General features: G+C 38.6%; 1 protein-coding gene across 2 annotated transcripts in view; it reads right to left on the reverse strand.

Moving 5' to 3' along the window:
• Positions 1-23165, reverse strand: part of GSK3B (glycogen synthase kinase 3 beta) — a 142954-nt gene that overhangs the window by 84280 nt on the left and 35509 nt on the right. For both annotated transcript variants that reach the window (XM_053936528.1, XM_053936529.1), the window contains exon 2: positions 4281-4474. In XM_053936528.1, the coding sequence (XP_053792503.1) occupies positions 4281-4474 (194 nt within the window). The remainder of the gene's footprint in view (positions 1-4280; positions 4475-23165) is intronic.

Here is a 23165-nt window from a genome sequence, read left to right on the forward strand (position 1 = left end):
AGATCTGCCTATTTAAATAATTCAGGCAACTAAGCCAAGGGCACACACGGTTGGATGGCCAAACCAAGGCAGTCCCTGAATGATTTGACAGACTGGATGGCATGAATGGTTCCCATTACAGAATTTGTCTTTCTCTTGCTGCACACTTTATGTCTCTGTGAGCCATTAACAAGAAATGTGGTGCCCAGTCTAGACTGTTTGAAAAGGTACAGGAGGAGTACAAACTCTCTTCATCATTTAGATTAAACAGCCCAGTGCTAAAAGCAGAAACATCAAGTATGCAATTCAGATACAAGAAATTTAACTACTTATTCTCAGTCAGCTGTGAAATATTTCTAGCAATTCACACATTCATTTCATTAGAATGTCTTAAAAACCTTAATGGAATGGCAGAAATAACAAAAAATAACTATTTATGCTGATATACCTCTCTGCTTATTATTGGTTTTTGCACAATGAGACAGCAACGTGACAGACTCTTCAGCTGAAGAATATTCCAATGAAAATGCTAACAAAAGCAGTGCAAGAATTTTTATGCTACTAGTATTTTCTTCTCAAGCATCACAATTAGGCTGTGTCACTTGAGGGCCTGCACAGACACATGAATGAAAATAATTGAAAATACTACAAACCTTTTAACTGCACCTGTTGATGCTTTGCATAAGAACCTATTACTACAAATTTGTGGAATAGAAGCAGAAATACAGTATAGATCTGTGAAAGCCAGGTCATTGTCTTTTGGAAATTTTGCCATTTGAAAGCACTGTGGCCCCAAAGTTTGTGAACAGCTGCCTTACACTATTTTTCAAAGAGAAACATCCCTCTCGCCCTTGTTAAACTTTTAACTGAAAAATATCCAAAACCCACCACCCCAAAAATATAACCTTCCATAAGAGTTGGTTAGTTAAATTAAACAAATTAAATTGTTTCACAGACTAATGACAAACAGCACATAGTTTGTGAACTACTCATTCAAGTAGCAGGTAATTGCCCAAAATTACATTACTTAATTCCTCACACTTAGTATGGAGAACTAGCTTACTGAAGGCAGAACTACAAACTGAAATTAAGCATAAATCTCTAGGTGGTATTTTATTTATTCCCTTCAGGGACTTACCACTTATTCCTACCAATACTATCGCTACACATTACACTGAACTCTAGACACACACATTCTAAAATCCAGAACAATTCAGAGACCCTGTTTAAAACACAGTCATGCAGGAACTGCAATGTCAAACTGAAGAAGCACTGAACTGCAACAAGGGAGTAAAAAGAAGAAGGAGCATTGCAAACTATCTTTACCATCACAGAAACTCTAAGAATCAACTCTTTAGCACTGACTTAACACTCAACTTCTTTCTGGTCTGGACCAATGCTGGGAGGCTGACTTGTCATAGTAATGGAAATGGAAAAAATAAAAATAGGCAACTCCCCCTCTGGTAATTCCAACTTTCAAGCTAGCTTCAAACCTGGACAAAAGCATCTCAGCTTCCTGACAGAGATCTAAAATTGGCAGCTGAGGCGCATATTCCAGACCTACACAATGATGGCCCTCTACATTCACAAAATGAACCAAGAGCCTAGAGTTTACAATTTCTTGAGGCTTGCTGAAGTTTCTGAATCATGCACTTTCAGTTTCAAGACTATATGCTGGCTCTTCCCAAAGCATTTTTTGAAGAAATCATGACTAAAGAATTATACTGCATGTACCAAGATAAATATATCACAATAGACAAGCACAGGGATAAGCAGGCACCAACCTGAAGCATACAGCTGAAAATTTCGTTCATAATTCAAATTTCAGGAAGCAACTTCCATACATCACTTTCCTCTTGTTGCTTGTCCACCACTGGGATCAGTGCAGACTGGTATTTCTAAAGTGCCCCCTCCTCTCTTCCTTCCCTTGTTTGATTCATTATCAAAGTGATAATGAATCAAACAAGCTGCCACCGCCTTGGGCTGTCTGCAGTAAGGTTGGCTTTTTCCCCTCAACCATCGGTGAAGTGGGAGTATGCATTAATGAGAGGGGAGTGTCAGATTTCTTAAGGAACTCCACTGACCAGGCCTTTGATTTGGACTCAGGCAGCCAAGCAGGGATGACAACAGCCCAGCTGTGCTGCACTCCCAGCTCAGCTCTCTGAACACAAGAGCTGGCCTGCTCCTACACTGCACTCAAACCACTCAGCCAACAGATTTTCCAAGCTCCCTCTTTAACTGGTAAATGATGTGGTCCAGCATATACTACCTAGATCAGGTATTCCCAAAGAGTAGCATACCCTGAAGAAATTGTATGCTATTCTTAATATAATATACATCTGTCTAGCTTCCAAATCTGTCCAGGCAGAGGCTGTCATCCAGCCTGCAAGAATTTACACCTCCTGCCAACATAACATACACTTCTAGATCAGAATATGAAAAAATGAGAGGACTGAACTGACAAACGATGGGAAAACTAAGGGAGCTTAGACCAAAGGTAGATGACGCTGTGTAGCTGGGATAAAAGTTTGGGATAAGAATATGAAAAAATGCATTACTTGGGTATTGCTACAGATGTGACCCATACAAATTATGAAGTTTAAAAAAGTATTTTTAAATTAATGCTATCTATGTGCAAATCTATACATGGACTTAAGCGTTAATTACACCTAGTTTAGGGATATTAAAGCCTCCAGGTATTGGATGTTCTCAGCTTGTATTATCAAATGTAGACAATTAATTCAGAGTCCAAACTGGAAAAACCCTACTTAGCTTTTCAGTTCTGCCTTCAGAAGGGCTAATATTCAAGAGACAATTTTTTCTATCACTTAAAGAAACACTCAAAAACAAAAAGATACATAGTCAGATAAAATGTCACTAAACCAACTACCAAAAGAAAAAGAAATCAAAGACCAACATTTTACTCTAGAGAGAGTAATTAAAAAACAAAAAGTAAGATGTCACAAACCATTAATATCTGATGGTCAAGAACTAAAATGCTTGGCCAAGTCTTCATTTTGACACACTGCAAAACCCCAGAGTTACGAGACTAAAGAAATCAAAGATTATTGTCAAAAGCACTAGCTGACATCTACCAAGCATGACAGGGTAGAGGAAATATCCTGACCCTCCCTCTTACACCTATGCAATGGGAAGAGACAAAAAAAGCTCCTTTTAAGTACTAGGTTTAGAATTTGTTTTTCCTTTTCTGTTTTACCTCTTTTTAATTCTCCTAAAATAAGGCACTCTTACATCATATTGCATACTTCCCAAGTACTAATTACCTTCAACCCATAACAGAGTCCAAAAATAACTCAGATGTAAGAACTGTGTAAGAACTTTATATGCCTTCCTTAATTAGAAGTAAACAATTCTGCATTGCATTAATTTAAATGTATCTTTCCCATTTTCCTTTGAAACACTTGAAAACAATGTTTTTGCTACCAAAAAAGGACACAAGTTACAAATATTACCAGTGAAACTAGCTGTTCATGAGGTCTTGCTGTGAAAACAAGAAATGTTAAAACCAGTACCTCTGCTATCATGTACTGCTTGCACAAGTTGATCTGCAGGCCACCTGACTATAAGGGAAAGAGGTCAAGCACATTAAGTACCAACCTGAGGACTAACAGAAGTGTTGAGGTGGCTTATGGTTCTTAACTTTTATTTGGTTTAAAAATCACTAGATAAAAAGATTTCTCTTTGGAAGGCTACTAGTTTAGAATAGAGGATCACTAGTCTATTAAAACCACCAGGTTAGAACACGTTTATAAATCAGGCAACAAGAAAAATAAGTGATCTTCAGCCCAAACTGCCTTGGGCTCAGTATTTGTTATCTTCTTGCTTGGCCTTTACAATTTCTCATTTACTCAAATATAACCTTCAACTTTTTATGTGTAGCAAACAAAGCCCAAAGACTTCTGTTTCTTCCAGCAGTTGAATTGCTAATGATTAGAGGAAAGTTTATGTTAGAAAAAGTAACCTTAAGACAAGCTTTTCTCTTGTTTCCACAGCTCACTGTCTGACAAATCTGGCTGGCAACATGGAAACAGCACATCAAAACAGGATTTTTAGCTTCCTGATTTGCACTAATACACAAATAATCATAGTGACTCACTGATTTTCAAGTTAAACTACTGTTTTATCATAATCCATCTGTTTAATCTTTAGTCTCGAAAATTTTTATGTGTATTTATCTGCTCCAATGAAAATAAATTAAGAAAATCAAAACCACTGCCATCAAAGACATGGAAAAGAAAATAACATTCATGAAAATACTGTGAACTTATGCATAGGCTCACCTTAAATCTTTTATCCTGCAGGACTTTCTTAATGGCCACAAGCTCTCCTGAATCACAGAGTTTGGCTTGATACACAACACCAAAAGATCCATTTCCAATCACCTTGGTGTCTGTGTAGCTGACTTCTTGTGGTCGGTCTGGACCTTGTCCAGGAGTTGCCACTACTGTAGTCACCTTGCTGCCATCTTTGTCTCCTGCAAAGCAAGAGATACACAAATAATCAAAATACATGTGTAAACAAGATGACCAACAAGACTAAAACAGAGGAGGGTAAGACAAATATTTAGATCAGCATATGTACTTCAATATTATAGAGAAAAATAGAAAATCTCTGACAAAATGCAAAGAAAGCACTGAGCATGTTTTTTACCAACATATATTAAGTGGTGACAATTTTTCATTTAGATTATTGCTAACAAAAATTTGCTCTCCAGAAGCAAATAACTGAGCAATAAAATGTAATGTACAAAGAAGCCAAGTACTTATCCCTGATTATCAAGTAAGTGATATTATGCACAGTGTTGTTTGCATTACCAAAATGAAGCATTTTCCCATATTTTTCCTTAACTGAAGACACCAAACTGCCAGTACGAGCTCAGATCAGCACTCTGATCTTTACAGGCATTTATCTGTCAACAAAAACCAGGAGCACTTTAAGTTTGTTACAAATCCACCAACAGGTAAAGCTTCAGCTTGCAGCACTAGGAAGCATAACCTTTGTCAAACCCGGCTGTGTACACCTGAAGCAAAACCCAGGCTGCATCAGATGGCACAGTCCTGTTCCTCCCTTCTTCCACGTCTGGACATCCTTGCAAAGAAGGGAGGCACCTGCCAGGGCAGGGGAAGAAGGGGAGAAGGATGCCAATGGCAGGCACTTAGCTGGTATCTCAACATGAACGGTAATACAGCCAGGGACAGTGCTCAGGATGCAAGACCACAGTGGAAGCTGCACAGGTGAATGTGTTTTGGCACAGATGCAGCAGCTGTGGGGTTCCCAGCCACTTTCCCATCAAAAGACCCAAGCCACTATCTCTTACTCTTAGCCCCACTGTTACTACCAACAGCGCTTCACCCTGTTCAAAGTCTGATTTTGTTCATAACAGGAGCAAAGCTTTAGGCATTTTACAAGCACACTCTGGGCATTTCTTGCCATTCAGTTGCAATAAAGAGCCCTTCAGGCTTGGGTTACAAAATCAAAGAGGGCTGCAAGAAAAAACAGAACCTGCTGTTTAGGCAAAATGATCCTTGTTCTGCTCCAAAAGGGCACCAAAAAAAAAAAAAAAGGCACAGCTCACTCTCTTTCCTCCCACTGTCTGCTTCAAATATGAGGGCTGTTGCAAAGAAAGTTATTATGATGGAGAAGTTATTTCTCTTTGGGGAGCCTCTCCCCTCACTGCTAAAAACTATTCAGGTACAGCACCTAAAACCAGGCTCTGCAAAGGAAGCTTATCTCAGCTCTACCCAGCATGCTGATGACTTATTGTATCAAACTTACAACACACTTGTTTGCACAGCTCAGCACAATGCTTGCAGCTTGTGCAATGCTGCAACCTCATGATCAGCTTGTGTACCGAACTCTCCTCTGTGGAGCTGCTGCCTGTCCAATCCTCATCCACTCTCCACTTACACACCTGATTGCTCTTATCAAAGCCTAATATTTTGCATTTTGTCCTGACTGAACTGCATCCAAGGTTACTGAACTCTCTTGCCATCTTGTCACATCCTTCAAGCACAGTCACTATCTGGAGATACATTTCCCAAAGGTACATGAAATTTACCTAAGAAATTGGTGATAACTGGTGATTCCTATGAGACTGCTTAAAAGCCCTGCAAAAACCCGCAAAACATCTCCTCCTTTTTTTTTCTCGGAACTCCTGTTATGCTCAAACAAAATAATCAGATCATTTTGTATGTCTTTCATGGAATTTCCCGTAGTCCATTGTTCTCCTGGATTTCTCGTGAGAAAATTAGTTTGAAAACTTCAGAGTCAAGATACCCACATCTACTACTACTTCTTCTGCACCTATAAGATTCAGAAGAAAAGCAGGTGGCTTGACACAATTTCCTCCTGAAAAATCCACATTAAATACTATTCATCTCCTATGTTGCCTTTTAGGTTCTTGCAAATTGTTTCCTTTTATGATTACAACTAGTCTATGAAACAAATTAACAAATCAAATAAAAAGTACATTATAGTGCTAAAGGTGCCAATTACTTGCCAAGCAATACAGAGTTGGTATAGCCCTTCCCCATTATAGTCAAAAAAGTTGAAATGCAGATTTATAGATTTGGAGAGAAAATGGGGCAAGGGGTAGAAAGGAACACTAGATAGATGAAAGTCTTCTTACAGGGAGAGAGAGAAGCATAAATAGAAGCATACTAGCTGCATGGAAAATTCATTCTCCTCTTTGATAACTGTAAGAAATAAAAGGAAGGAAGCCTCAAATACAAAGAAATGCCTTTTTTTTTTTTTGTAAACAAGCTTGAAGTGTAACTCTCATAGCAGCAATGCATTTCATTTGCCCAACTATTCTATTATTAGCATTCTAACTCACCAAATATACAAATAAGTTACATCTGCTTTACTACAGCAATCCTCATCAAATAAAAGGTAATCCCCTACCTGCTCAATTTTGAGGGGCATCTTTCTTTTTGGCAGGGTTCAGTAGACCAGAGTATTGAGATTGTGGTTACTGAGTTTTGTTCTCCATTTTTCCAAGTATCAATACTAACGAACTCTTAGAGATAAAAATAATTGACCCTGGCAACACTGGTTGAGATTTAAGTACTTGATATCAAGAGATCTGCTCTAAGGACTTTCTTCAGAGCTGCAACTCTCTCAGGGGCCACCTTATCCACAAAAGCAAACCCTGAATTTCAGGCCACGTCAAGTGTTTCATCCCAATGTGCAGCACACAAGCAGCAGCCACCCAGCCAAGTTTTTCCAGAGCTCAAATGAAAAACCAGTCAGCTTTAGACACTTTTCCTTTAAGTCCACAGGAAAACAGCTCCTACCTAAACTTGCTGAAATCATCAGTGCTTAGAAGTGTATGCACTGACACTTTAAACACTACACCAAAAATTACTTTGTTTCTTTACCAGAATTTACAGAGCATTACGCCTCACAGAGCTTTCTCCCAGCTTCGTCCTTTCAGGAAACAACAGTTTTTGCAAACCATCCACAAAACACACCATAAGGACTCCAATCTTTTAAAAGTTAAGCCTGTTAGAGTTTCAGTTACATTCTATTTCAGTATTGTTGAACCTGAGGGACTATAGGGGTAAAATTCACCTTGCACCCTTGACAGCTTTGATCTCCACAAATAAAACATCTCACTGCTGCTCGAAGTATAGAAATAACGTGTCTGTATTGCAGCAGCAGCATCCAGAGGCCCCAAGCCTGTTTTGCCACTCCTTGCACTACGTAGATGTAGAAACTGCTCACAACATCATACACAGTTCAGAATGGTTATTCCAGTTTTAATTGTCTGGACAGCAAGCACTGACTTGCCAGCCAAACAGCACATAAAGGAGTTCACTAAACAACTTTCAGAAATGCTGGGTTTAGCCTCAGCATGATGGAAAACAGCAGAGAGGAAACAGCCCTGCCCAGCAATCTTCAGTACCTCCAAACAGACTCCTAACAGCAGACACCAAGAAACATTACACCACAGCAAGTCTTAAAGAGAAGCCTAGACAGTTCTCATCTCATTCCCTTCACCCCTTATTTTGTTTAGGACTGTCAGACTCTGTGACCCCAGTGGATAGGCCGGCACTGCCAAACACTGAATATCCTCAACACCTTTGACTGTAAGGTCTACAACAGAACTAGGACATTAAATAGAAAAACTAAAGAAGGAAGAAAGGACTAAATAGCAAAATACTTATAGCACAGCTCACATGAAAAGCATCACTAGCACATGTCCAGAGCCTGCCGCTTTCTAGGGCCGACAGCAACATGACCTTGCTTTACTGTAAGCAAAAAGCAAATTCATGTGACTGTATAATTACCATCTATGCCAACCACCTTTATAACATCTAGGGTAGAAGCAAAAGGAAAAATAAATAGTTATCACATTGTAATACACTTGCATGTGATATGTTTCAAGGAAATCCTTAAAGCATTTCCTCACATACTGATGTTTAACATCCATGATGTGATATTTGCGTTTGAGGTTTTTTGATTAAGAGCTCTTTCCACAATTCTGATGTGAAATTGAAAAAAAAAAAATCCAGACATTTCAATTTCCAAGTGTTCTGATTGATCTAGTTCACTTTCTACCTTTAGCACATGATGACATGGGACAAATTACAAGCATTAGGCAAAATCAGTGAAAGCACTGCTCAAAGCAGAGAATATTCATCAGTTTATGGGAAGAAATGAGCATACTCCACTTAGAAGACCACAGACCATCAGTGCAAGCTACAACTCTATTTTGCATCTCAAAAAAACAAACAAACAAAAAAAAAAAAAAAAAAAAACAAAAAAAAAAAAAAAAACAAAAACCAAAACATGATGGCAGATGTTTTTGTTTTTACCCAGGTGAGAGCAGGGATCCTGCTACTGGGCAAGCATTTTGTCTCATATATACCCCACTAGCTGCAGATTACTACTACTAAGCTCAAAGGTGACCACCTGTAAGTGTACTGCATGTATATTTTTGGCCTGTACCAAATAAGGTGTCATTCAATAAAATTCACTTCAGTCCTCAGGGACCATGAAAGGCATCCTTTGCTATTGATCACCCACACACACCTTCTACTGAATGGGCCTGGAGAAAGTCCAAAATTATGTCTGCCCTACATCCCTTTAGCTGTTTAGTGTCTGACTGACAGAGTCAGACTGCAGAGATCTAAGAGTGCTTTTTTACCTCTCAACTATACATGTGTGCCCTCTTCCTCCTTTTCAATGTGTTTTACAGTTGAAGTGAAGAAACAATGTATTAGTACCAGGATTACAGCAGCTTTACTTCTACTTCAAATGCAACCTTGATCCTTTGCACTGTCTACAAACTTCACCTTTTCCTCTCTTTTGACTTCACCTGTTTCCTCTCGCTTCCCTCCTCCAGCATGTTCACAGGCTTTTCCATTAGATATTACTTAGGTTGTTTTTAAGTCCTAAAAGAAAACTTTACAGACCTACAACAAACACTGTACAATCTCTGAGGTCACATAACTGTTCTCTTAAAAATCTTCACTGATTTGTTCCAAATCTCAGTTTCACCTCCCTACTAAGATATGGCTCAATATTAACTCACTTGACTACTTCTCCCCTTCATAAGGCTTCGCTGCACTGCTTCATCTTAATTTGCTCAATGCAGTCAAGGAGTCACTTCCACAGAAATCTGACACGGCTGGATCCAGCCCCTGCCAATGGGATCAGGTTACAACCAGTAGCTGACACAACTACCTCGAAAGAAATGAGCAACCAGAGGGGGATGGAAGTTTATCATAACTGCAATGGCTCTTCTCAGTCATGGATAACTGGATGGTCAAAGATCTGACTACTTTGCGAAGCAAATGTTTTGAGAGAAAACTTTTCTTGAGTTATCTGCTAGAATCTGGTGCTCATCATCAGATTAGGCTATGGAATAAAACACCTGACTTCTTAGATAATTGTTCATGGCATGTGAAGGAAGAAGGAGGTCAGCAGCTGCTCTGGAAGTCTTTAACATGGCCAATGTATGCTTGAGGAAACTCACTGTCAGCAGCAGAAATCACTACTCATTTTCTTTTTCTAATTAATTTTTCCTACATTTTTTACAAGTTAGTTGCATGAAGAGCTAATTATTATGAGTTAGTACAGAGGAGAGCGTATTAAAATGGTATTTATGAACTGTTTCACTAGACAACTTCCTTTCTTCATCAGTGAACTGCATGAACGCTACCTAGTGGGAGACAAGATAAAAAAGCCTAGAACCATACAGAATCACAAACGGTTTGGGCTTGAAGGGACCTTAAAGCTCATCCAGTTCCAAACCCTGCAAGAAGCAGTAGAGAATCTCCACTTGATCAGGCTATTCTAAGTCCCATCCAGGCTGGCCTTGAACACTTTCAGGGACAGGGCATCCACAGCTTCTCTGGGCAACCTGTTCCAGTGTCTCACCACACTCACAGTTAAGAATTTCTTATGTATAATCTCAAGTTTTCAGTTTGAATACATTCCCCCTTGCCCTATCACTATATGCCCTCATAAAAAGTCCCTCTCCAGCTTTCTTGGAATCAACATTCATGGACCAAAACAGAAAAACTCAGGGAATCAAAGAAAGGAGTCTTACAAAACACAATTTTGGTTTGGTTTTTCAATTTACTCCAAACAAAAGGAGTCCTTGGAATTCCAAAAATAGTTCAGGTCAAATATTGAACAAAAACCTGAAAGTGTGCCAATCATCACCCAGATAAGGCAGATGCATTCACTGAAAATATATATATATATACACTAAAACAATCACTAAAAAACAGAAATATATATATATATATATATATATATATATACACACATACACACACACATACACTTGTTTTAGCACAGAAAATGTTACGTGACTTCCTGACTGTAACTGAATACTGCAACAAAAGAGTGGCCATTAGACATTACTTAAGATCAGAAGAATCTCATGATTTCTACCCAAGAATTTTGGAAGAGCTAACTAAGAAGTCTGACAAGTGATTTTTGAAAGGAATCAGAACACTCAGAGAACTTCTAAGATGGATGGGATGATACAATCCTGTTATTTTGACAACAATTTTGGCTTAAGTACCATACCAGTTACTTTAATAATGAATAAAGAAGCAGTAAGGTACTTCATAGAGACCCAGTTGTTGGATTCCATATTGTTAGAGACTACAGGTTCATTTAGAATTAAAAAAAAAGATAAAAGTATTGACACACAAGCACTGTGATTTCTAACTTGCCATCACATCCCAAATTAATGAAGAAACACATATACAGAAAGAAAAAAGATTATGAATCAAATTATAATACACTAGCCTATAAGTGCAACATAAAATATAATAGGACATGCCGCCAGCATCAATTTTTACCCTCACGCTTACTGCTTTTATCAACAATCTGAAAGGAAAGCCATGAAGTACTAAGACACAAGATTTAGAGTTATCCACTGTGTAGAGATCAGTGAAAAAGGAGCAGACTTTCCTTAGTAACCAAGGAGCAAATTAGGCAGAGGGATCCAGAACCCAAGATCATAGGCCATGCAGCCAAGTCAAATAAAGTCGTCCAAAGAGTGGAGTCATCAACTCTGACTTGCAGGACCAGCACAGACAGAAGCACACATAGTTACAGAGACCTAAAGTAATCCTTAGATGTATAAGCAGAAGTATATCAAACAGACAAAAAAAATAATCTCTTTGCTATTTCACACTCATTGAACAGCTACTGGAATAGCATGCTCAATCCTGATAGCTGAAATTCAGCAGTGATGAGTCAAAACACTAGAGATTCAGAAAGAAGCCTTAGACATCATAAGGTCAGCAAAAATGCATTACTTTGAGTGAGACTTAAGAGTACAGACAATTTAAGTCAAAGAGAAAGCTGGAGGATTATCTCTAAAAGGAAGAAGGAACAGACACTTCAGAGGGAGCTCTGATCTGCAGGTGGAGGACATATTGCAAATAAGGACTAGAAACAGAAATTGTAAGAGTTTAGGACAGAACTGCAGGTGGACAAAATTTAGAAAAAAATAATTTCCTTATTAAAAACTCTGAAAGATAGGGTTATTTTTGCAACCCATATTTTTATTTTAGACTGGAATCTTTTTTTAAACAAAAAATACTGCTGAACTGCAACTGCTAGGCTTGAAATAAGAAAGCATGCACAGGATGGATGAACATGATGTCTCTTAGGGTCTTAAGAAGGTCACCAAAGTTGAATATCCACAGAAATTATTTCTTTCAACTCAGCACTAATGCAATGGTGTCATAACTCAATGTTATATATGCTGCTTTTCACAACAGTCAAAATCCAAAATCTGCATTCAATTTAAACAAAAACACAATAAAGTGATAAATAACGAAAATGTGAAGCGTGACAGGTCATTCTTTGGCTTTATTGCTAATGATCAAATGATAGGCACAGTTAATTATGTGTCAATTCACTTCAGCTCCATCTTAAGACAAATAATCAGGATAAGTTTCAGCAACAATTGCCAAGTCAAAGATCACCAAGGGAAAAGGCTTCCAAGATACCCTGAAATCAAAGGCGACATTACCTCTAGCTGGATACACAGGAAGGAAGTAAAAGCAAGATGTTTGTTCATTCCACTTGTACCAAGTAACAACGCTTTTTACATGTCAATTGTTTGAAAAAGTAATATTTTTTCTCAAAAAAAATTAACCTTGCAGAAGGCTAAACCTGTAACTTTAAAAAACAGTAGCTCTACATTTTGCTCAACAGTTTCTAAAACAGCAAATTAAAAGCACTAAGTGTTAAGTTTATGCAGGAAAGAATTGAAAAATTGATCAAAAAGTAAACAGAATACCAGTGACTGACTTCTGTCTAGTGAAATAAACTATCCTATCACTAAATGTAAACAGCTTAGAAAGGTGATATAACATTACTATAAAAATGAAATTGTGTAGCTCAATTGACCTATTTTTGAGGTCATTGTGTCACTAAAAACAGAAAAAGAAACTAAATGTATTTCCAGCAAACTGTGACAAGTAATGGCATGACTCATATGCCTATATTTGATGTAATAAACGCATAAAATTACATCAAGATGCAGGGACATTTACCCACAATTATTTAACTGTTAAAAAAAACCAACTAAAATTTGGATTTACTGCATCCCAGTTAAGACATTCAAAATGTCATTGGGGCATTAAGTCTTTCTTTCAAGATAATCATAGACTTTTGGAGGGGGCATTCAATTCACTCCCTTTGAAAGCTTAATGCTAAAGATTGCAAACAAACATTTAAAGAAGAAGCAGGGCAGTGAGCAGGCCCCACAACATTCACATGATAAGCTTAAAATGTCCACTGAAAGGTCACATGAAGTTTGAAGGCATGGACTTTCTACAGGTTTTTATATCTTAACCACGGAAGTCAAAGTGAGCAAGGTACTGGCCACACAGTTGTGCTTCTCTACTCCAGCATAAACTTGACTCTGAACAGTTTAAAAAACAAAACAAAAAACACAAGAGGAAAAAGGATGAGAAGGGTCCTGTTGATCTAGCCCAGATGCCTATCACACTGGCCATCAGATGACCTCCCTGGATCTAACTGTGGCAGATGGGATTCCAACAATCAGCTGCTTACATCGGCCGCCATGAAATCCCAGCAAGTTAACACCCCACTGATTTATAAACCAAACAGCTGAATCCAGAAGGGATGTTTACTCTCAGGGCCTGAAAAAACCTTCATTTTGCTATAAGCTGTCCCTCCTACCAATGCGTAAGGTGGCGCCCACACTTTTCTGAGGCACATTTAAGGTCTGTGTTATCCATCTCATTAACACAGAGCTTGCTTCAAGTACTCTTTCTGTTATGGCAAACACAGACCAAAACCATACATTTCTAAAGACGGCAGCAATTAACACTCAGGTGGGGAAAAAATTCTGCACAATTGCCTTAGGGAGTACATAATTTTTTTTTTTCTGTGATAAACAAAATATCCACAAGAATGCTTACACTTATATTTCTGCTTCGGAAAAAAACACAGAAACATACAATTAAGGTAATCTAAACACTGGCTACCAGAGGGGTTTCATAAGCAGTCTCATGCTTGTTAACAAGCTATTTTTAGTAGGCTCTCTTTCTGTTCTCCGCTCTCTCCACCCACATGCAGAAGAACCCACCTCACAAAAGCTATTTAGCTATATAAATCAATTTTAAATTTAGATAAGGTGATTCCACAGATTAGGAAGCAAGTACCAAAAAAATCATAATAAGATTTTTTTTTTTTATAATCTTAGATCAGGTCATTTCAGCCTCAAAAAGCTTATAAGTTAAATGCAGTACAAGAGACAAGGACAGAGACAGGGAATGAACAGAAACAGTATGACATCGTTTTAGCATACGACTGTGGCCTCAGTAGTATTCTCCTTTGCATTTTAGCTCCGAGTTAATTGCTAGCTGAGAAATTCAGCCCATACAGTACTAGGATTTCTTATTTAAAGTTTCCTTTAGTTATTCTTTCCTCTTACATCATCAGGGAACATGATTTAGCAAATATTTGCCAAAGACAGCTATAGCAGTTCAGCTGACACGGAGTATCTCATAAACCCCTGTAACTGAGCCCTGACACGCAGAACCCCGAGTTACAAACATATCGTGTTTATCCACTTGTTAGTGCCATTCAACAGTTGACCCTGAACGAGTCTAACAGACTCTCCTAGCAGGGTTGAGGAGGGAATCCATTGTTAGTCACCTACTGACATGCCTAATTTAAGACCACTGTCAGAGACTCCAGAACTCTCACCCCTCAAAGAATACCAAATAATGAACAGCTCATCTGGGGAATTCCCAGGTGGTCTACAATCTTCTCATCAAAATATCTGGTATGACCTGCAAACCTGTCACTAAAGTAGCTTCTTGCAAACTGCTTCAGTAGGGAAGCTGTCTACTTGCTGCACACCTCCCTAACTGCATTTGAGTTTTTAAATCCAGTTAAATGTACATAACACTGAGACAAGCACATCTCTGACCCCTGAGAACAGACATCACCACTGTTTTGTCCTTTTCATTCTGTCTTTGCATCCACCAAGAGGCTTCAGATGCGCAAGACCGCACCATTAAGCAAAACCCACAGAAAGCCACCTGCAGTACCTGCAAGTTGCCAAGAACCTCTCTACCACACACTTGCACAAATTAAGAACACCTTAATACATTTTAGAGGGAATCTCTACTCTCCTACTAGAGGTTTAAATAAAATGACTTTCAGTTATGTTAATTACAGCAGTGCTTAAGTATGAAGTGTGACTAGGACCCCACCGCGCTAGGCACAGCACCAGGAATAAGAGACAGCTCCTGCTCCTGCTGGGAGGGAGGGATCAAGAAGGAAATAGGCTAAAGAAAGAAGAAAATAAGCGAAGGTAAGGAACAGCAAAAACACAGGTGAAAAAAAACCAAGATGTCCCAACCCCCCAAAATGCTAGCACCTAAAAGTGTGGAGAAGCAGAAGCAAGAGCAGAGAATCTAGGAGTGAATCTGGAGCATGACTGTAAGCATATTAACACTGAACTCAGAGAACTTACAAGTGAGTTCTCCAGGGGTATGAAACACTTGCTGTCACCACTTCAGCAGGCAGCCCAGGCCAGCAGAGCCTCTGGGTAGTTCTCTGTGGCCTCTGCAAGCCTTGCCAGACTGTGGAGAAAGAAACAGGGCACAAAGCAAGCAGTTCCACATCTGCTGGAGTCTTCTTGACAGGTCCCTTCTGCCACACTGTGAAGCCAAACCTTATCACAAAGGTGCACCCACAAACCTTAATATAATTTTGTCCACAAAATGAAGATCAATTTCTGTATTTATGGGCATCATAGGTGGACTTGGAAACCCACGTGCAATAAACAGCAACACCCACTTAACCTGCAAAGTTTTCCTGGCAGGGCAAAGGATGAAGCTCTCCCCTTGTGAGAGCCGTGGATTCTAACATTTTTCTGCTCTCTGAAATATCAGAGGACGCTTCTTTCCTTTGCAATTTCTCCTTTCTGTCAAGTACTCCATAATTATGTCATCCAATTAGGACCTGACATGTTTTCTTACTCTTCAGCTTCACTGAACACATCACAAAAATACATTACGTACTTGTCATGCTTGTCTCTCTATGACCAAGAATCAGCATCTTGGACCCAGAGTCCAGCACAGACAGCAAATGAGACAGATCAAAATCACAGTGAGAAACAGATTGTTTGGAATCTGAGACAGCAACCAAATCCCAAAGAGAAAGACAGATGAAACTAATTATGAAAATGCATTTGGTGACTAGCTTTTAAGATTGGAGGAGTAAGAGAACTGCCAGCTGTTCAGAACCAACATCCACCTTGGATAGGAAGTACAGTGAATAAAAAAAGTCAAAAATTAGTAGTAGCCAATCTGAATCCCTAAGATAACTGTAAGCTGAGGTTAAACACCATTCTAAGACTGAAAGAGGCATTGCAACTGCTTCTCCAGAGAGCAAAATCAAGTTGTGCTACACTGTTCAAATCATGCTGCAGAGCATAGACTATCTTTAAGATACTCCACAGCCCCCGCATGCATCTCGAATTACTGCTTTAGATTGTGCCACAGAACAGCACAGGAATGGAACAAGCCCATTTAGGTTAAAGATGGTTTTGAATTCAAGGAGAATGTTATCTCAATTAACATTAAGAAACTGTAGGCATGCCATCAATGCAATGCAGATATTCTCCATGGCAGGAGTAGCTATCTTGGTGAAGGAGCTATCATTACAGATGAGGCAGCATTGTAGAAGCCAGATGCATAAGCTATTCACCACTGGCAAGTCCTGCTTTTGAAATTTTTTTATTTTTTTTAAGTAATAAAAATAGTAGAGCAAGAAGAGCAAGAGAACTAAGTGTTGGACATCTCTAAAGTTATTTAAGGTAGCAAGAGAAACTACAGCTCATTTTCACATTATACGTAATCTGATCAAAGTAGGGGCTACTGCCAAAAAAATATGGTCTTACTTCCCACTTTTATGTTCCTGTCACAGCAAATCTGGCAATCTTGTGGCCTGAGGATGAGTCAGTCTAGCCTACTGATCTGACAAACTAATCCATCTCCAAAATAAAGCAATCCTCAAATCAGCAAGCTGAACTGACTCATCTTGAGGACATGCAGTTGCTAGATCTGAGGAAAGGAAGAACTGGGAACAAGCCTGTTCCTTACTGCCTGTACTCCACAGGAAAGCCATGCTAAGTGTAACACAAACCCACACCCAATGGCATGGCAGAGCTGCAGCCTGTGGAGGAGGCTGCCTCCAGGGGGGCAATCCTGGCCCTCCCATCCCCTGACACCACACTGCCCTGGTACCAGGTATCAAATGACTGCTCTCTGAAGGTGAACTGCATCCCAACTGCTTCCAGAGGAACAGAACTGCCTGCCCAAAGCCATGTGAGCACTGGGGCTGGCAGAACGAGGAGAAGGAAGCAGCCCAAGCAATTCCTCGCCGTAACAGCTTGTGCCAAGGGCAGGCTGAATCAGCCAAGCTGTGGGCTTGGGTGAACCAAAGTGGAAGCACCTGGGCACCACATCCCCTGCCTTCTCAAAGCAAAACATAACTTCATACTGTCAAACAACTGAAAAATATTTCTACTATGGTTTAAAAATGCTCAACAACCAAGTTACATTACACCAGCACAGACTTCTATTCTGGAGAGTAACTATATTGCCTTAAAATGCATGTTTTAAGGCAATATAGTTACAATAGAAAGTATAATTTTCTCCTATGGTTTCTTAAACCTACTAAGAAGTTTATTTTTCCTTTCTCAGAAACAATACACCTACTTCAATACGAATTTTTCCCCAGTGAAAGGACAGTAATATAATTCAAACTACAGAAGATGTCTCCAAATATTTTATTGCAATATACAGACTTTAGTAAAATAAAATCCTATAAAATGGGAATAAATTTTCTCCAGAAAGAAAAACATGAACAAAAGTAACACTTCTCTTATGAACGAGCCCAGGCATCTGGGGATTTAATTCCCTCCTGCCAACATATGAGCAGACAGAGGCTTTCAGGGACAAATACACATACAGCTGAAATTTTTGAACTGTTCCTGTAATTGTTTGTTAAAGAAGACTGCTGAGGCTTGAAATCCTAAAATAGAGACAGGTATCTGGAAACAGAGAGAAGAGAGCACCACTTTTTCAAGCAAAAATTCCTCTCAATTATGCCAGTAAGAGGAAAAATAAGTACAAAATCAGACCTTTCCCAAATTCTGTCGCTTTCCATACTGGACAAAGGCAATATCACTCTTGAAGATGTCACAAAGCAGAAAATAAGTTATACTAAGTAAAAAGCCTAAAAACTCAAGAACAATTTTTAAGGCAACAAACATTTATGTTATCTATATCTATCCATATATATATATCTGCAAAAGTCTTATATCTATCTAGAAGGGGCAGTTTTCAAGTTCTGCTGTCCCAAATCTATCTAAGTTTTGAAGGCACCTAGGCTTTTTTTGCCAGCAATGCAGCAAGTTTCCTTAATTACAAGCTTGATTGTCTTGGAGTGAAGAGAAAACAGACTCAGGTCTCAACACTGCTAGCTTTTCCTTCTCTTCTTGCATGCACCCTCATCCCAGGAATCTCAGGCAAGATAAACCAGGTATTATGAAGCCAGGATTGAGTACATGCAAAAGATTTCCACTTCTAGAAGGAAATAATGGAGCCTAATATTTTTTTACTGCTGTTACAGCTGGAGAATAATGGCAATGCATATCTTGGTCCAGGTAAGGAGGCTACTTTCAAGACAATAACAGACATCCATCTCAGAGGAGAGTAAATACAGAGGAACAATCTAATGTTCTTGCAGATAAAGGTTTCATTACCTGCCTCAGAAGACAGTAACCAACAAAGCACTTTGAAGAATACAATTCCTTTATTATAAGGGCTCATGTTTAAAAAAAAAGATACTCAAATATGATATTGATCAAGATAACAAAAGCACATAACAGAGAAAGCATGGCTTCATCTACTCCATTTTCCCTTGTCTTACAGCAGCAAATAGTATTTAAGGGAGAGTATAAAACAGGACAAACTTGCAGGGATAGCTACCCAGCACACTCTCCCAGAACTCAGGTACAGATGGCTTGGGAACTTCCTAAACCAGAGGCAATATCTCTGGATTTTTCTTCCTGAGTTTGCAAACCCAGCCCAGGATCTGAAGATAATACACACAGTAAGCCAACCATCCATTTCTACACAGGCATAAGAAGAGGGAACATCTCTGAAGAATATCAGTGTCAAGACTATCCAGTAGAAAGCTGAAATTTTATCTCAACATGTACAGTAGCAAGTAGTGACAATTCTGTTCAAAGACCAAGATGGCTAAGGCATGTGCCAGCTAAGGCATATTACCCAGCATCCAGACATTTTTTTTTACATGGCAATTCTCTTCATCTTGCTCATAAATTCATCTTTCACCTTCCAATTGGACAGAAACAATATAATCTAAGCTAGCATCTTTAAATAGACTAAATAAACTAAGATTAAAAACACTTAGCATGAATTTGGGAATAGGAGAGAGTCACAACATTATAAAATAAAGATGAAGTAGCAGTAAGAGTTGAGAAGAAAGTAATTCTTGAAAAATTCTTGAGCATATAGAATATGTTTGAATGCTTGCATCTTGGCTGAGACAGGAAGTCTCAAATAGAAATTATTTTTCACAGTAGCAGCCACTCAACCACAAACCCACAATGAAATTTCATTAAGACATTACAGCCTGGCACTGTAGGAGAGATAATGAATGCATAAATCAAACTTATGGGAGAAGGATTTTGGCAAAGGCAAGATGAGACTCATAATCTTAAAAACTACGTCAAAACCCAACAAAAAGCAGACAATTGGTCACGTTTCAGCTTAGATAAAGTTATGACGAAGTACACTCTATTTTTCTTATAATAGAAACATTCTTCTGAATAAACGTGTTTTTGTAATAATCAAATCAGTAATTGTCCTTTATCTGTCAAGAAATGAACCCAGGATTCTGTTTTTCGTTACACTTGCATATAAGAAAACATCTAATACTTCAACTTTGGATCCTTGATAAAAATCAAACAGCCCTACAATTCAGTGTGCAATTAAAAGAGCCAGCTCTTTTCCCAGTATCTTCCTTGAAGCATATAATTGAGTTGGTACACAATTTTGTAATTAGTGATAATGTTTGCAAAATACTTATTTTCTCTGTAAGATGACCTGAAAATACAATCTACCTTTTAATCTAAATACTGCTCCTTCTAGTTTGTCACATCCAAAGATTCTGACAGCTAACGTGGCAGATACAAACTACTGGATGTAGTGCCTGCTGCCTGCATCACAAATAAAGCAACAAAGCAAAACTTTCCAATATTTATATCTATTGCTCTTGATCAGAAGTGGTTAACGCGTGCATTCAGCAAAAGTAGATGGGTGGAAAATATTCAAACCCAAATTCACGCCATTTCCAACACCAAAGATTATGGCAATATTGATATTACTCAAAGATGGGGTTTGTAGTTTAACAATTGATTGCCATGTATCCCAATGACAGATCTTCCATCTACCTTTACTCTTAGCTCATTTGCCACGGCAGCAGAATTAGTCCTCAGAAAACCAGGATCAGATGAATAAATGGACAATTATGAGAAACAAAATATTTAACAGGATTTTTCCCTTATGACAAAAATTAGTGAATATACAGACACCAATAAACTTCCAACAGACAGGTTGAGCTCCAGGGTTTCACAGCCAACATTCCCATCTCCAAAATGATGGCTGAGCTTTGGCACTAGAACATCCCCTGCAAGTAGGTAATCACACGCTGGTACAATGTATTACAGTTTTACAAGTGTGTGGTGTTTCACATTCTATTATTTCAGCTTCAGCATCAACGAGAGCATGATGATGTTCTCGTTATATCTGTTATATAGATATTCTGTTCATGAATATCTATATGCAACATAAATGAATGCAACATAAAGCAGAAAAGCAATTTGCTGTCTTCCATATTTCCTATCAGGATTCAATAATGACTCACTGTCACCAACACAAGTCTTTCTAGATCAAAGCAATGCTACAAGAGTTCAATATTCTATTACCCTATGGCCACAAGTCAACATTTACTGCATGTTACATATTTGCACTTAAACAATTACACTGTACCAGAAAAGGGTAGCAGTGAACTTCATGAAAATAATATCACAATCATCACAGCAGCCACAAGTGCAAAGCAATTTTTTATGAAGAACAGGATTAGAACTCCTAACTTGATGGGTTTTACATACAAACTTACTAGTTGATATTGTAGTTGCATGTTGCTTTTGTCTGGTAGCTAAAAATCAGATTAAGAAGTCTCCACACACTGTGACAATTCTCCCCTCTATCATAATCCATCACACACTAAACTATGCTGATGAAAATGTTTGTGTGGCTATAAATACCAATGAAGAAATATATATAAATATATGCTAGAAATATATATAAATATATGCTATAAATACCAATGAAGAAAAGGAAAGCAACCTATGTTTTTTAATTAAAAAATACATTTGCAAGTCTGGATCATCTCACTAGTTGGTTTCACAGCACAGTTGTGGGAAAAAAAAAAAAACCTAGCATGGGGGATTGAAGAGGTAAGGGACTTACAGCCTTCCCCACTAGGAAAACTAATGTAAAAAAGAAACAGGCAGCAAGAGGTAAGGGGCTTGTTTGTCTTAACACAGATAATTCTTGTCACTATCAAAAAAGACACGTAACACAACTACTAGGAATGGCTCAGCAATTGTGCCAATTTTTTTTTTTTAATTTTACCAGAATTAATGTACTAGAACTGTAAGTCACATACATATTTACATAAAGCCATCTGCCCAGTTCGGTTCTAATCTGCCCTGTAACACAGTGTAGTTAAAAATCTGCAGGACTGCTCTAATTGTAACTGAGTTTTCATTTCATATTATCCAAACCTATGCTTTTGGGCACACTGAGTCAGGAGAGGAAACGTCTCATTACATGCAAGTTTTTCTCAAGCTCTTCAACAACCGGCTCTCCAAATAAATTCTCCAGTGAGAGTCTCTAGGGGTACAGACAGGTAAATGCAATCTCCATCCATGGCAAGACTGCCAATATTAAGAGCATAGCAAACAACCTGCTGAAACAAGTTGAATATGCCTTTGGCTAAGAGAAATCTAGCTAGAACTCCAAGCAAACAGGTAAAAGAAATCCAAGGAAAACACATACTTGGACTTGCAAAAAGTTCAGACTGCTCCTTTAACAGTTTATGGCAAAAAGTCAAGGCTATAGAGGAAAGATCCAATTATAAGCAAAAAGCTGGCTAAAGACTAGGAAGACATGGTGAGACTTAATAGTCAACTTTCCACTACAGAGAAGAGTCAATAGTGGAACTGACCTGGCAGCATTGCTAGGAATCATTCTATTCAACATCTTCACTGACCTAGATAGAAGTGCACAGTGAAATCCTCCAAGTCTGCAGATAAGGCTAAGCTTTTTCAGGTCAGCCAGCTGCAATGGCAGCGAACTGGCATTGAACAGCGAATGGCAGTGAACTCTGGAAGGCCCTCACTAAACTGAGTAAGTAAAGTGTGGTAGCTGAGCTTAAATGCAGAATGAAAACAGATCTACAAAAATAAATGGGGGGGGGGGGGATGTTGCAGGAATACATTAGGCTTCCATACCAAATTTATAGCTAGAGTTTACAATTCAAAGACGTGATCCTGAAGTCATGACTGACAGTCCTGAAATTATGCACTGAAATGTCATCTAGATATTGGACATAACCAATTCCAGAAGAACTCAGAACAAGTCAAAGTAATTTTGCTGCTATGTAAAAATTTAGTGCATTGCAGTCTTAAGAACCAAGATGTGGACACAAGAATAGCATATGAGCAGGGCAAAGTAAACTTTTAAAAGGTATAGAAATGGTCAATTAAAGGATTAGCTGCCTTGGAAGAAAAGACTGAAGAGGCTGGGGCTCTTCAAAATGAATGCAAGATGATGGGGGTGGGAAGGCTTAACATTTTCAAAGCTTACTTGAATGGCAGTAAATACCTGATGGCAGTAGGTAAGATCAACATAGCTAGTAAAGAACATTGGAAATCTGCTATCTCAGGAGTGTGAGCAGACACTAAAGGGAGCAGACAAGGATGCAGTCTCTAATGTTTCCAGTCTGATGACTGGATCCTAGAAAAGTGGGAGGATAATGAG

Source organism: Vidua chalybeata, chromosome 2 (genome assembly GCF_026979565.1).
Source record: "Vidua chalybeata isolate OUT-0048 chromosome 2, bVidCha1 merged haplotype, whole genome shotgun sequence".
Classification (NCBI taxonomy): Eukaryota; Metazoa; Chordata; class Aves; order Passeriformes; family Viduidae; genus Vidua; species Vidua chalybeata.